This window comes from Zosterops lateralis (assembly GCF_965231275.1).
Source record: "Zosterops lateralis genome assembly, chromosome: 3".
Lineage (NCBI taxonomy): Eukaryota > Metazoa > Chordata > Aves > Passeriformes > Zosteropidae > Zosterops > Zosterops lateralis.
In genome coordinates, this window is record NC_139764.1 from 77,029,679 (window position 1) to 77,044,465 (window position 14,787).

Here is a 14,787-nt window from a genome sequence, read left to right on the forward strand (position 1 = left end):
CTGTACCTAATAAAGGGGTTTGTATATTTTTGAATTTTTTAAAATCTCACAAAGATGGACTCAATTAAACAAGTTCCACTTTCTAAAATCCAGCTTATTTGTTTGTTGCTGCACAAATCCTCATAAGGCTTAACTGCTGCTGACACCCAAAGTTTATCTGTGCTTGTGCAAGTGGTGAACAGCTACCTTTGGGTAGCCAAGGATAATTGGTACACATGCTGTCATCACCATAAATGTCTTCTGAGTGTTCCAGGGCAGAATAAAATATAAGTACAGTGGGATTTATTTATTTTTTAAAGAGATGTTTACACTGAAAAAACTGTACAAAACCAGCAGTAGTTACCATTAGGTGTAAATGTGAATTCCTTTAAGGATTCTCAAAAATTCTAGAGGAACACAGGGTTTTGCCAGTCCCTTACTCCACCTGTTGATTTTCCTGGTGGAGCTTCAGATGTATAACTCCTCCATGGTTATCAGTTTTGTTATTTCAATGTACATTCACTCTTATCAAGCTGTTGCAGCCCCAGAAGCAAGAGCAGCTGGTTAAATGAGTGCATATTTATTCCTCACATGTTGTTGAAAGGTTGAGTAAACATGCCATGTTCTGAAGAAGATGGCAAGCACTCATGCTGAACAGCAGCTTTCTCTTCCCTATCCTTGCTCACTATGGAATGTTTTCCCAGTGGGTAAGAGGCTCAAAGCTGAATGGAGAATTGAGAAACAGGAAAAAATTGAACAGCATGGAGGAATAAAAGAGCAGTGCAATGAGGGAAACCAAACCTAGTGAATTGTAAAATTTTCACAACTTTGACAGAACCAGGATTTCAGCCTCAGAGACTTTCTTTTCTCTAAAAGAATAAGATCAGCAGCACTATCTCAGACTAATTCTGCAATCTGGGAGTATCAGTGTCAGCACCTGCTTCAGTGTCAATTTTATTCCCTTCATTCACCATGAGAAGTGAGACTTTTAAAGATACATTGGTTACATCATAGCCAAAAATACAGACTTGGAAAAAGGACACTGTGAAAGTGCAGGGCACTCTGGAGGAGAGGATGGGGAAGACGCAGCACTTCTTCAAAAACAAAAATCTAGAGTGCCTAAAATGCCTAATGCTTTATGAAAATCTTGATCTAGTAATTTTGGTTGCTAAGATCATTATACATCTTCTAATGATTTCCAGTTTGTTTGTTTGGAGTTTTTTTGGGGTTTTTTTTTTGTTGTTTTTTTTTTTAGGAACTTATCATGGCCTCTTCAAGAAGAAACAGAAACATTAGATAATGTCAAGCCCCGCATATTCTTGGAATACCCGTAGGTACTCTATCAAGAGCACGAGCACAGTAGTTCTCTTAACAGGTTTAGACATGGGTTGCAAATACGATAATTAGTTCCAAGTCATCCGAAAGTTGGTCCCTTTGTGAAGAGAGTAGCCAATCTAATGTAAATATTCCCAATCCCAGTTGACCAAATTAAAACTCCTGGGTTTTAGAGCACACCATAGAATTCTTGAGAAAACTATCATCTAGATAAAGACCAAAAAGAACTGATGCTGGACATCCTGCTCAGGTAGCATGGAACTGGAAGAATCCTCTGTTTTAGAAAGGTGGGAAACATGGCTAGCAAAGACTTCAAATGCAGCTAGCAATGAAATACCAGACAGCCTCCAGCTTTTGTAGAAATGCCTGCATTCAGCTATTGAATTGGGAAGACATTGTGACACTCTGAAGATGGAATGTCAGGCTGTGGTCATCTCAGCTGAGCTTTCTGATCATTCTGCAATTGTTCCCTGGTTTGCAGAAAATGATGAGGAGGAAGGAAGATTGCTTGATTCTGGCAAACGGTGCCTTTGGAAGTAAAGCTGCTATCTTCTCTAATTGTTCATTTGGAGTGCTCGGATCTGTTTTTCATGTCCCCAAAGATAAGAAGAGAGTTATTGAATGGTCCTAATGTCCTGACATAGTCTTGCATGCAGAGGCTGTGATACAATACCCCCCAGTGTAATGCCCCAAGATTCAGGTGCCTATTCTGGGCTATAATTCCTGGCCCTGCCTATTTTCAAGAGAGTACAAGTTGTATCTCTACTCATTATATACTGATCTTTGACTGCAGCCTATTAAACTCATCAGGCTTAAGCATTTATTATCCACCAGTTAAGACCTTGATTGGTGCAAAATTATGAGGGTTTTTTTCTCACATCATTCCTGTGCAGAGTCCTATTGACAGCTGCATAATTCCTACACACCTTTGTGGATCCACCTGCTGGCTGTCAGCTGTGATTATGGATATACTAAATTCAGTGAAGCTCTTTTCACACAGTTGTGTGTGAAAAGCTGCCATTTAAGGTCTGCTTCTCCTAAGGGAGTCTGGCAGAAGGGATCATGTAGAAGATGCCCTTTTGCTCCATAACTGTATCTTCCCTTAAATAAAAGTTAAAATGTGGTGAGAGATGCAAACTTTAGGGCAGAACTATGTGTGCACCCACAATATCTCTTAGAAGATAAAATACTGTTTATTGTCTAAGATGTATCCTCTAAGTGAGCATTGGAAATTATTAGCTTGGAGACAGTTCTCCGTGAACAAATTGTTTTCTGTCATTTCAAAGCACGTTGACTGTGGTCCTCAGAACCAAGGTTTTGGAGACTTGCAGATAGTCTGACTTCAGCTGTACACAGTTGCTGGATTCCCCTGTCAGTGTAGAGTTTTGTAACATTATAATGAGATTAGTATTGTCTCATTATAATGTTATCAAATCATCAGATCTATATAGTGAGCAAGGCTCTTGCCATTGTGTTTAGGTGGATTAAAATAATTTGGAAATAACCCTCATGTCATGCATTGACTCTCCACCTTTGCTTTGCTATGTGCTTGAAGGTCCAGTTTTGTTGGTCTGTCCTCAGAATCTAATAAACCTAAAGCTTGTCCAGCAGTGGCTCAAAAAAGCGGGTTTTTTTCCCCTCAATGGATCTTTAGTCAAGTAAGTTTTTTAGGTTTTCTGTCTCTCTCACTTTTGCTCCCTGGTCTGAATAATGATTCACTTTGGATAATGCCACTTGAAAGAAATGGAACAGAACTTGAAGAGTGAATGCTTTGGGTGTAAAATTAAACAGTTGCTATGTAAATATTTTGTCATATTTATGCTGCAGTTGGATGTGAAATGATGAAATGGTTCTTCATCACCACCAATTCCAGATAAGGAAGTTTTAAACGGCCATCTAGTTTGTACTGTGGCCAAATATGGTTGGTCTATATAAATCCTACCATTGGGAAGGGCATTTCTTCTTTTTTATATTTAGAGTTGGTCTGGTTTGAACTGAAGTCTGGAAAAGTTGAGGAATCCTGACAGCCAAACATGCATTTTGTGTTCAATATCCTATTGTGTTGCTTCATAGGGGCTTTCAGTGAAGAATTATATGCATTCTCTCTCCTAAGGGTCCAAAGTAACCTTTTCTCCTAAGAGAAAAATCCTAAGACAAACTTCCTGTTCTCTTGAGAGATGCAGTTTTGAACTTATGAAAAAAATCCCATTATATGACCCAGTCAATTACTATTCTGGTCTTCACAGTTTGATCCAGAGGGTGCGATACATAACAAGAGGTAACTTTTAAAACATTTATTTGTCCCTAATGATTATCATTAACTTGTTAGAGATTCAGTTTTGATGGGGAAATGGCATTGATACTGTTGGTTAGAAAAAAGCTCAATACTGGTTGACTGGTCAAGCATCCATAAACTGTACCATTGGACTTGCTCAGTGCTTTCAATGCCACAACTCAGAGTGCAGTTGACTTGTCTGAAGACTCTTGCAGTATCAGATGGATGGATTTTGTGAAATGTTGAGGTTTTCTTTCAGGTGGGAAGGAAATTATGGTGTTTGTGGGCAGCTGCATCTGTCCTGTTTTCTTAGCACAGAACATGAGTATGTATTTGGTTGGAGGTTGTTAGAATGGTTACTGAGCTGTAGAAACTGATATTTTCGATGTTGAGTTGATACTCCTCTCTCATTGAACTTAATACAAAGAATGCTACAAATTCTGGCAGAATGGTGTCGATGAAGGGAAAAAGAAAAACTTGAACCAGTATGGAGCTAAAGACAATAGTTTGGGAAAGTTATCAAAGAAAATTGAAGAATAGCTTCAATTCTGCTGTTAGGCTACCCGGCTTAAATTAGTAACATCCAGGTTAGAAAAGACTGTATTTTGGCTCCTTAGAGTATGTGCATGTGGATTCACTGTTATATTAAGAGTGTCTGTGCTTTCTCTGCATTACTGTTGCAAGTCATTGTTCATCAGTAATGGCAGGAGGTAAAGTTTTTGTATGCTTCATTTGGAATTTTTTTAATATAATTACTTTTAAATACTTATTTAAAAAAATATATGTCAATAGATTTTGAATTTAATCATACACATATTTTTTTTATCTAAACATTACCTCTCCTATGAGGAAAGGCTGAGGGAATTGGGATTGTTCAGCCTGGAGGAGGCTCCAAGGTGCCCTAATAGTAAGTAAAAGGGAGCCTACAAGAGAACTGGAGAGGGACTGTTAGCAAGGGCATGTAGTGATAGGACAAGGGGGAATGGCTTTAAACTGAGAGTGGGTTTAGTAGGAAGAAATTCTTTACTGTGAGGGTGGTGAGGTGCTGGAGCTGGTTGCCCAGGAAAGTTGTGAACACCCTATTCCTGGAAGTGCTCAAGGCCAGGCTTGATGAGGCTTTGGGAACCTGGTCTAGTGGAAGGTGTCTCCTGACAGGGTGAGGTTGGAACTAGATGATCTTTAAAATCCCTTCCAACCCAAATCATTCTATTATTCTATCATTAATGCATGATTATTGTCTTCTGGAAATCGAAACAAATCAAACCAAAGCTGAGTGCCTTTGGCCAAATTAAATAGTTAGTATAGGAACTGAGGAATGGACTGGAAAAGTATTCAAGTTTTAATGCCCAGGATCAACATATTTATGATGCGCCAGCATATTTGTGTATTGAAATCAGAATTCATAAAAATGCTGCAGCAGTGCTAGAATAAAGTGTATTTGCCAAAACCTTGCCTCAATTGTTTTAAGTACACATACTTTTAAATATTGCATGCTACAAGCAGGAAGCACCTGGTAGTACACCTATATCAGCCACATTTTAAAATGCTAGCACAAGTCCTATACATAATGATCTCCACAGACAGCACGCTGGAAGAGTGTTACTTTCAAGAGTAATGACATTGTTTTGCAAACTGACTATATTTCTCTGAAGATCTCCCCTGGAAGGTGGAATCATTGTCATTACACAGGAAAAGTTGCCAAGCAACTTCTGTGAGTTCTCAACAGAGTGCTACTGAAATTCTGTGTTGCTTTGAATAACTTTCTGCACTTTACCTGTTTAAAGAGCCTTCTATCTGAGTATCAAAACCCAGAAGATCAACAGATTAGGCTCTAGGCCCTCTCCCTGTATTAGAAACATTGAAGTGGAAAGTGTTTAAATTGCCCCTAAGTGACAATTTAATATGGTTTATGCTGGCAAGGCTATTGTAGGAACTGTAACCCCATGAAAACTGGAACTCACAAACAGTTTTCGGATGAACAATTTAACAGTGCCTTGTTTTTCTCACCACAAAAGATGTGAAATTTGTTGGTTAGTTTTGTGGTTTTGCATATAGGGAAAAAAAGGGAGAGGGTGTGCTTAGGAAGAGTAAGGAAAAAAAGCTGAACAGAATCTATGACTTTGAGCATTGTGTGAAGTAATCTTGTTTATTACATGTCCTATAAAAAGGTATGTATGTATGGGCTTGCTACTGCAAGCAATTGTAAAGGAGCCTCTGTGCTCTTAGAGAACAAAACCTGTGATCTGTGATCAGAATTCCAATCACTTTTCAGAAAGCGCTTGCATTCAAGAATGAAAAAAGCTGTATCTTATCACCGTTATGACTGTAAGCAAGCCTTAGAGCATGTGGCCAAAGAAAAGGAAGAGCTGCTGAAAAAGCAAATCTGTAGCTGGCTCTGGCATTGCAATTACTTGGTGGGTGTTTTTACGTGTAGATCTTTTGATTTATTCATTGAACAATTATTCAACTTGGAGGTCACCTGTGGGACAAACCTGAAACCGAGAGAGGACGTGCCATTGAGCTTAACGCGTTCAAAGCTTCTCTTTCTCACAGTGCCTGCAGCTGAGGTGGTTTTCCCTGGGACGATCCTCGTCAGGTTGATCGGGGTGATGGAATGAGTATAAAGGAGCCGGGATTCGGTGACAGAGCTCCTGGGGGCTCAGTAATTCCCGGGCGTTCCCGCTTTCAGCGCAGAGGGAGGCGGCGCTCGGCAGTGTCCGGGGCCCGCGGGGGGCCGGGGCTGTGCTGTGGGTCCCGCCCGAGCCGTGCTGCCCCCCGGCTCGCCCCCTCCCCCCGGGCCGGCCCCGGCCGCCCCCCCCTCCCGCGGGCATCCCCCCGGCGGGCGGTACTTGCCATGGACAGGCGGCGCGCCGGGGCGGCGGGCGGCGGGCTGGGCGAGCGCCGCTTCCCCTCCGGGCCGGGGCCGGGGCTGGAGCCGGGATCGGGGCTGGAGCCGGGGCCGGGGCCGGGGCCGGGGCCGCCGCGGGAGGCGGTGCTGTCGCTGTCGCTGCCCGCCCGGCTGCCGCTGAGGACGCGGGAGAGGAAGCTGGACTTGCGGGTGCCCGGGCAGTGCCCGCTGTCCGCGGAGTCTCCGCGCTCCTCGTCCCGGTCCCGGCAGGCGCTGCCGCGACTGTTCCTGCGGGGCCCCCGGCGGGCCGCGCCCCCGCCCGGAGAGCTGCTGGAGGAGCGCGGGCGGCGCTGTCCGTGGTGCCGGCGGCGCGGGGGCGGCGGGGCCCGGGGCTGCCCGCGGGGCCGGGCCGGGAGCGGGGCCGGGGCGGGCGCGGGGCCAGCGGGAGCGGGAGCGGGAGCGGGCGGAGGGAGCGGAGGCGGCAGCGGGGACTCGCTGGCCGGGCAGGGCGGCGGGGCCACCACCGAGCTCTTGTGGGAGTTGTACAGGCTGGGGTCCTCCTCGCAGGGCCGCCCGCACAGGCTCTTCTGGATCTTCTTGAGGCCCAGGTGGGCGATTTCCAGGATGTTGAGGAAGAGGGAGACGGCGGCGATGCTGTTCATGAAAACCATAAAGATGGTCTTCTCTGTGGGTCGGGACACAAAACAATCCACCGTGTTAGGGCAGGGGGGCCGAGTGCATTTGTAAAGGGGAGGCGTGTGAAACCCGTATAAGAGATACTGACCTATCATAAAGCCCACCTCGAGCACCGAGCGGGTCAGGATATGTAGCACATAGGTGCGCAGCAGGGACCCCCTCAGGGGCGCCTTGTTCACCTTCTTCTGCTCCTCCAGCTTACGCAGTTCCCTCTCCACCCTCCTGTGCTCCTCGGGCAGCGGCTCGGTGTCCTGGAGCCGGGCCCGCAGCCGGGCTCTCCTGCTCTGCCGCTCCTTCTCCAGCGCCCGCAGCCGCGACAGCGCGTGGCCCATGTACACCAGCGACGGCGAGGACACGAAGATGATCTGCAGCACCCAGTACCTGATCAGAGAGATGGGGAAGGCCCTGTCGTAACAGATGTTGTTGCAGCCAGGTTGCTCCGTGTTGCAGATGAACTCGGACTGCTCGTCATCCCAGACATCCTCGGCAGCCACTCCCAGCACCAGCATCCGGAATATGAACAGGATGGTGAGCCAGATTTTGCCGACTATGGTGGAGTGGATGTGCACTTCTTCAAGGATGCTGCCCAACAAGTTCCAGTCCCCCATGGTCAGAAGTTCATTTCTGGGAAAAAAAAAAAAAAAAAAAAAAAAAAAAAAAAAAAAAAAAAAAAAAAAAAGAATTTTTTTCCTGCAATGATGGATTTCTTTTGGATATGGCCATTGTTAGTTTATCTTTTTGTTGTTGTCATTTGTTTGTTTAAATTTCAACAAATGTGCTTCTGGTAGCTGCAAAGCTCTTAGAAGTTTATAGTTTTCTACTTGCTGGGTCTTTAAATGAATTCAAACTTCATGATTACAGGTCAAATATGCAAATGTGAGATTATTTAAGACTAAGAGAGATTGATTTCAGCTGTAAACCACAGTACTTCATAACTGCCCATAGTTTTATATTATTTTCTTCCCACTAGAAGTGAAGATTACTTTTTTTCTCACCTTGCAAATTCTTTGCCAACTACAGTTTAATTTTACCTCCACTCCATTCCACATTAACTATGGATTTGCCATAGTTTTGCCATAATAGACAATGTCCTTGGCTTTAATTTATTGGATAAAGTTTTGAGAAGTGTCCTATAACTGTGACTTTAAAAAAAGGTTCATTTTTTACTCCAAGATAGTAGCAATTTTAGTGCCATCCATCCAATATTCTCCCATCTACCTGGGTACCAATTCACAAGTTTCTCTCTTGGCTTCCTAAAACTACAAATACGTAGTTGATTTACACATAGCTCTACATTTGCCAGTCTCAGTTCTAGGATAATATCAATAAACTGAGTGCTGCTAGGGTTAATACTTTTATTTTTATGCATAAAGTTTTATTGCATCCTAATTATAAATTTTAACATATGAGATAATGAAATCAGAGCAATGTGGAGGTTTTTAACTGTGAGTGTATGAAAATCTTTTTAACTACCTCTTTGCCAGAAACTGATTCTCAAGCAAATTGCTCTATGTTCTGCTTGATTTACAAGCTGCTTCTTTTGAAGATTTATTTTGGAGCTTCAGGTAATATAGGGAATTGAAATGTAAGATATTTGGCTGTTTATTTATGAATCAACTGCATGTTTGGTGTTGTGTCTCTGGAACTTTTTCTACTAATATGGAAATTAATTACTTTTTCTACTAATATGGCAATTAATTACTGAAATTATTACTTAAATACTGATTATATCTACCTTAGGGTTTGCGCTTGAATTTTTTATGCTACAATACTTTCAAAACATCCCAAGTTCCACTAAAGCACTACCTTTAGTAAAGTGCAATTTCTAAGCTGTTTTTTTTTTGAAAGTGGCTGGTTAATGTGCCAAAAATCTTGTCTATATCTAAATTATAGCATATCTGGGTGATATCACCATTATTAATATGGCTTCGTTGATGACATGATCCCAGGTAGTTCAGTTTTGCTTCGAGGCTGTATTTATCCACGCTGCAAATAAAAATTTCCATTTGTAACCGGCAGTGAAGTCATTCTCAGCAAAGGCATCCTACAGACTTTATTATTATGTTTCTGGGACTTTATTTTGTCTGCAAATTTGAATCTTCACACATGGAACTGGCTAAAGAAACATATCTAGTCAAGAAATTTCTTAGGTGTTGTTATACACTCAGAATATCTTGTTTCCCCACTCCTTCCCTCCCACACATATCATTGCAATGAGACACATGAGGAAAACAGTCAGTAATAATTATTGTAATCCAATGCAACAGTTAAGCAAAGGAGCTTTAGGTATATTTGCTGCCTTGCAAATGGCTGATCTCTCACAGAAATTGATCAACTCAACAAAACACCCCAATCAAATCACAAAATCCCAAGTGTGATGCTACAATGTAAATTCAGCGTTAAATATGTTTTAATCCCAAAGACGAAATTCTCTAGCAGTAAAAACTGTCACGGTTTGTTCTGGAACAGAAAATGGATGTAACTATTTGGGACAAGAGATGTGTATAAACATATTACTCTGACTCTACACAGTTTTGTTTCTTAAGTTGTTTCTACTAGTGTTTAAATAATTCTATCCTCACCTTTGCATTATAAAAGCCAACAGAGGAAAGTAATGTAATTGTAGAAATGGTATAATTCACTCTTTAAGTGAGCCTTTGATACCAGGACACTTCCCTTAGCTTTGCACTGGTAGAACTGCAGTATAATGGTTCAGTGAATAATGTGTATAAAATAAAGAAGTTAGTTTAGAGCCACAAAAGCCAGCACTTCCAAGAAGTCAGCCCAAACAACTTTACAACCTTGTCATAGCAATGTGTTTCTAATTTTTCCATTTCTTCCCCCTTCCCGAGTTTTGAGTTCTGTGTAACAGAATAATTTCAGTTTACTGTAAGACAGTAATCTTAAATATCAATGATATCATTGTTTCCAGTTTACTAATAGGCTAGAAATTCTAGTATTGCAGCCTATTCTATACTACTAGCATTGTAGACTAGAAATATGCCATTTTTAGTACAGAAAGTACATACCTGAGACATTTCTCAGTTTACCATCTTTTGTCTGCCCAAGTATTTTATAGGGTTATTTCAAACAATAAAAATTCATGCATGTAATCAGTTAGAACCAAATCGAAATCCACCATTTCTCTTGGAGGAAGTTCTTTTATTTTTTGATTTTGTTACTTCTTTAAAAATCATCTTGTCATTTGCTACCATTCAAATCAGTTCTATGTTATATTCATGCCAGGTTTTCATCAGTTGAGGTATGAAAAAGCAGCATTAAACTTTTAATTTCTTGTCAGAAGATAAATGTTAAGATGCAAATACTCGTGGATTTAATTTGCATTACTTCAAGTCTGACAGGCACCTGCCTTCTCCATACCACCCCAGGAAGAATTATTTTTCTGCCACTTACCTTAGGAGAAAGCCCTTGGTTAGTCTCTTAGAGCACTGCAGAAGGAGCATGCAGAACTGCTTGTTGATATTTCTCAGAGACCTCTCTTTGAGAGTCCTAGGACATCTCTTTTTTTTTTCTTTTCCCCAAGAGCCAAAGCATAGACATGGTACACTGAACAGGCTTCTCAGTTTTATGTAGCATGTCTAAACTCATGCACAGTTTAAAAATCATGAGATGATAGGATGGTGCCTCCAGCCAAAATTATAATGCAATTATTTTAGTCAGTGGCATCTAACAAAGCCATTCCCCCAAGGCTTAATCTGTATGGCAGCAGTTTGTAACATCTCTGTGCCTTGTTTTAATCAGTTCTTCTAACTTTACACCTCCACCCAGCTCCCAAATGAAATTTTATTTTGTAAAATGGCTAAGTAGGCAGCCTTTACAGTACAATAGAGTCTTACATTTTCTTTACATTCCATTAGTTTCGCTTTGAATCAATGCTCAAGGATCGATCGGTCACGTCCGATTTCATACTCTGTTGCCTGGTGAGTTAATTTAGGATGTGTTAGACTGAGCCTTTGAAAATGGAGGCCACGGGAACTAAGACTCCAGTCTTAAGTTAGCAACACAGGCTTTCAGCACAGTAACCCTTCATCAGCTGGCTTGAATAGTCACCATTCAGAACTGATATCTGTGAGAGACAAGGTTTAAAAAAGGAAGATGAGTTGTCAAAATGGTATTTTGTTAGAAATTGGAGCCACCAGAACTGAGTTGCAGATACTAAGACCTACTGCCTACTCCTGCTCAGGCCCAGGCCTAAATTTTAAGGAAATTCCAAATACTTGTTTTTTCCTCTCTTGTTGTGGAACTTCTGCCCCTTTTCTTCCATTTCATAAGGTATGATTTCTATTTCAGACTCTTCTCCCTGAAGATACTCGTACTAACCAGTGGCCAGTTCTCAAAAGACAGTACTCTCACCTCTTCTTTGGAATTACCTCTGATTTATGCACCACTGCATTCCTCTCTCTCACACAAGCCATACGTGTATCCCTGGAAGTCCTAACTGAATATGCCTTTAGAGCCCTGCCCTGCAGCAGATGAGGTGGCTGCAGCACCTTTCCTCCAGCCTCAGCCTAACCCAGCAGTTGTACGGTTTATACACACGTTACTAACAAATACTTTAGGGGCAGTAGGGTTTTCACCCCCAAGAGATGCTATCATATTCATCCAAACCACCCAGACCTCCACAGGCCTCTCTCATCCATATACTCTTACATACCTGTCATTGCCATTTTATTTTCATGTCTCTTCTTTCTGGTCACCAAGTCCCTAAAGCTTTTCCTTGCTGCTTCAGCTGTCTCAGACCTTTGACTCAGGCCTGGTTCCTCTGTGCTGCCTCATCAGATGTTGTTGACCTGACATCTCCAGCAGCTTCCACAGTGCCCAGTGTTTCTCAGGAGAACCCTCTTCACCTCTGCTGGCTGCAAAAATTTGAGGAAAGAGCAAGAGCTGCAGCATGTATGATGTGTCCGTCCTGTCAGAGAATGAGCTCTGTTGCTCACTGCCAAAGAAGCCCAATCTGGGCCCAGCACATTCTGTCCCATCCCACCTGCTCCCTGACAGGTCCAGAACCACAGGCTGCCTGCTTTTCTCTGCCCTCAAAGCAACCTGGTTTAAGGTTTTGGTTTTCTCAGGGCGGGTGACAGTGGACTGTTCAGGGATAATTTTTTGCATTTCTGCTTTAGCAGCAGAATAATTAATGTTGTTAAAAGACTGTTCATACAAGCTTGTTAATGGACTATATGATTGATTGTGCATGAAAGGGAAGCAGGGTGAGGGCACAGGGATGGTAGTGTTTGCATTTGGAGAGGAGCAAGAATCTGTGGTGCCTCAGGACACACTCTTACTATAAGCGTCTGCCATAGAATCAGCCTAGAGTGTGAATGACTGAAGGCTATGTGTGAATGTAGTGGGAGGGAATATATCCTGCAAATCAGAGAGATGGGACTTTGGCCAGTGGTGACTGGAACAGGCAACTGTGAGAAGCAGCACAGTGGGAACTAGCACATCATCATGCCTGACCCTCCTGGACCAGGAGTGACCTCCCTGCTGGGAACAGAGATCCAAGGAACATAGTCCTGGGGCAGGAGCTGATCACAACCAAGGAGGGTGGTTATGCAATAAACCCCAGTATCCAAATCCAGTACGGGGCATTTACTCTGTCTTGTGTGTGACAGCAGGATTCTGCACCTAGGATGGGGCAACCCGGGATGTACAAACAGACTGGGGAATGAGGGGCTGGAGAGCAGCGCTTTTGAAAAGGCACCTGGGGGTCCTGGTCAATGGCAAGCTGACCATGAGCAGGCTGCCAGCAGGGCCCTGGCAGCCAGGAGGGCCAACCCTGTCCTGGGGGGCATCAAGAACTGCCAACTGGGCAAGGGAGGGGACTGTCCTGCTCTGCTCTGCGGCAGACTCACCTCAAGTGCTGGGGGCAGTTTTGAGTGCCACAGTATAAGAAAGACATTCAATTATAAAAGAGCATTCAAAGGAGGGCAATGATGATGGTGAAGGGCCTTGAGAGGAAGCCAGCTGAGGTCACCTGGTCTGTTCAGCCTAGAGGAGACCTTATTGCAATCTACAACTTTGTGAGGGGAAGAGGAGGGGCAGTTGCTGATCTCTTCTCAGTGCCAGTGGTGCCCCAGTGACAGGATGCAAGGAAATGGCCTGCGTTATGTCAGGGAAAGTTTAGGTTGGATATTAGAAAAAGGTGCTTTGTTCAGAATGTGGTTGAGCACTGGAACAGCCTTCCCATAGAAGTGGTCACAGCACCAAGCCTGACAGAGTTCAAGAAGCATTTGGACAACACACTCAGGCAGACGGTGGGATTCTTGGGGCTGTCGTGTGCAGTGCCAGGAGCTAGATCATTGCAGGTCCCTTCCAACTCAGGACCATTTTTGATTCTAAATTAGAAGTGCCAGCTAGTACATAGTAAGTTCTTCTAGTATTAGGTCCAAATACACTTTTTATAGCATTGCAGGTTTTGATATTCTTGTCAGGGAGTCACACATTTGAAAAACAGAAAAAGATGTATGTGTGAACTAATAGTAATCTTCTTATAACACACAGAGCACCATTTCCTTGTACTAATACTTTACAATTCTGACATCACAACAGGGTCAAAACCATTTCAAAGTGCACATGGTTTCTGCTGTCTCACTGAACCCATCACAAACTGGATGTGAACATTGAGCTGGACAACAGGCTGCAGCCAAAGCAATTCAGGTATGAGCATAATGAAATACAAAGATGAGATACATTTTAGGCTAATTTTTTTAGCCTAAACCACTAACCTTGTACAGTGCACCCCCACTGTCTAGAAACACCATGACTACCAAAAAAATTTGCTTCACTTGAGCTACTTTTTCCATTTTACTACAGACAAATATTACCATTACTACTGAAACTGACTTGCTCCTTCTGGAGCAAGTTACCTTTCACAAGAAGCAGCCAGCCACCCCTGCAACTTTATCCATCCTTCCTAGCAAAGCCAATTCCACTCCTGAAATGCCTCTTGACTGATTTCATACATTCTTCTAAGAAATCTTTAAGACTGTTCCCCAGCATGCATTATTACTGCTGCCTCCCTTCATGAAGACAAGTTGCTAAAGATTATTTTGCATCTGGTTTTAGAGTGAATACAGTTAGAGGAATGCCTTAATGGGAATAGCTGTGTTGCTGATTGACATCTAGAAGTGTCCTGAGAGAAGACAACTGTTGTATGTACACCTTTAGCTGCCAACAGACATTGCCTTAGAGAGGATCTCTCAACATTCAATGCCCCATAATTTCACTATCATGCATATCTCCATGAACCCCACTCTCTGAATCTAAACTCCGGAAAAAATTTTGAATACTCATATCCATTAAACAGAATGCTGTAAAAATATGTGTGTTGGATAGAAGCAGACCTATTCTTCAGTAGCAAGCTGGAGTAAGACTCAAAGGACCACCCACTACACTCTGCCAGTAAAAGGTCTTGGACACTAAAAGGTCTTTCTCCTCTGTAATATTCCACTCAACACTAACCCTATCTTTCTAGAAAAAAGATTAAAGTTGTAGGTCCTGTTTCATAAGTGGCTTAAGGGTTTTATGTAGTTTATGAAACTCTCCAATTTCCAGTCACATTCACTAAGAAATAAGCAGTATGTACTCAGAGCAGTAATTACAGCAGAGCAGCAGCCGACAACTTCCATGTTTA

The 14,787-nt window shown here is 42.7% G+C and overlaps 1 protein-coding gene across 1 annotated transcript; it reads right to left on the minus strand.

Annotated features, from left to right (window-relative positions):
• Nucleotides 1-6,274: 6,274 nt before the first annotated feature.
• On the minus strand, nucleotides 6,275-7,816 carry GJA10 (gap junction protein alpha 10; the record flags this gene model as incomplete). The annotated part of the gene is made up of 1 exon (XM_083857634.1): nucleotides 6,275-7,816. The coding sequence occupies exon 1, from the start codon at nucleotides 7,739-7,741 to the stop codon at nucleotides 6,275-6,277; it is 1,467 nt and encodes a 488-aa protein (XP_083713760.1). The 5' UTR covers nucleotides 7,742-7,816.
• Nucleotides 7,817-14,787: the final 6,971 nt, after the last annotated feature.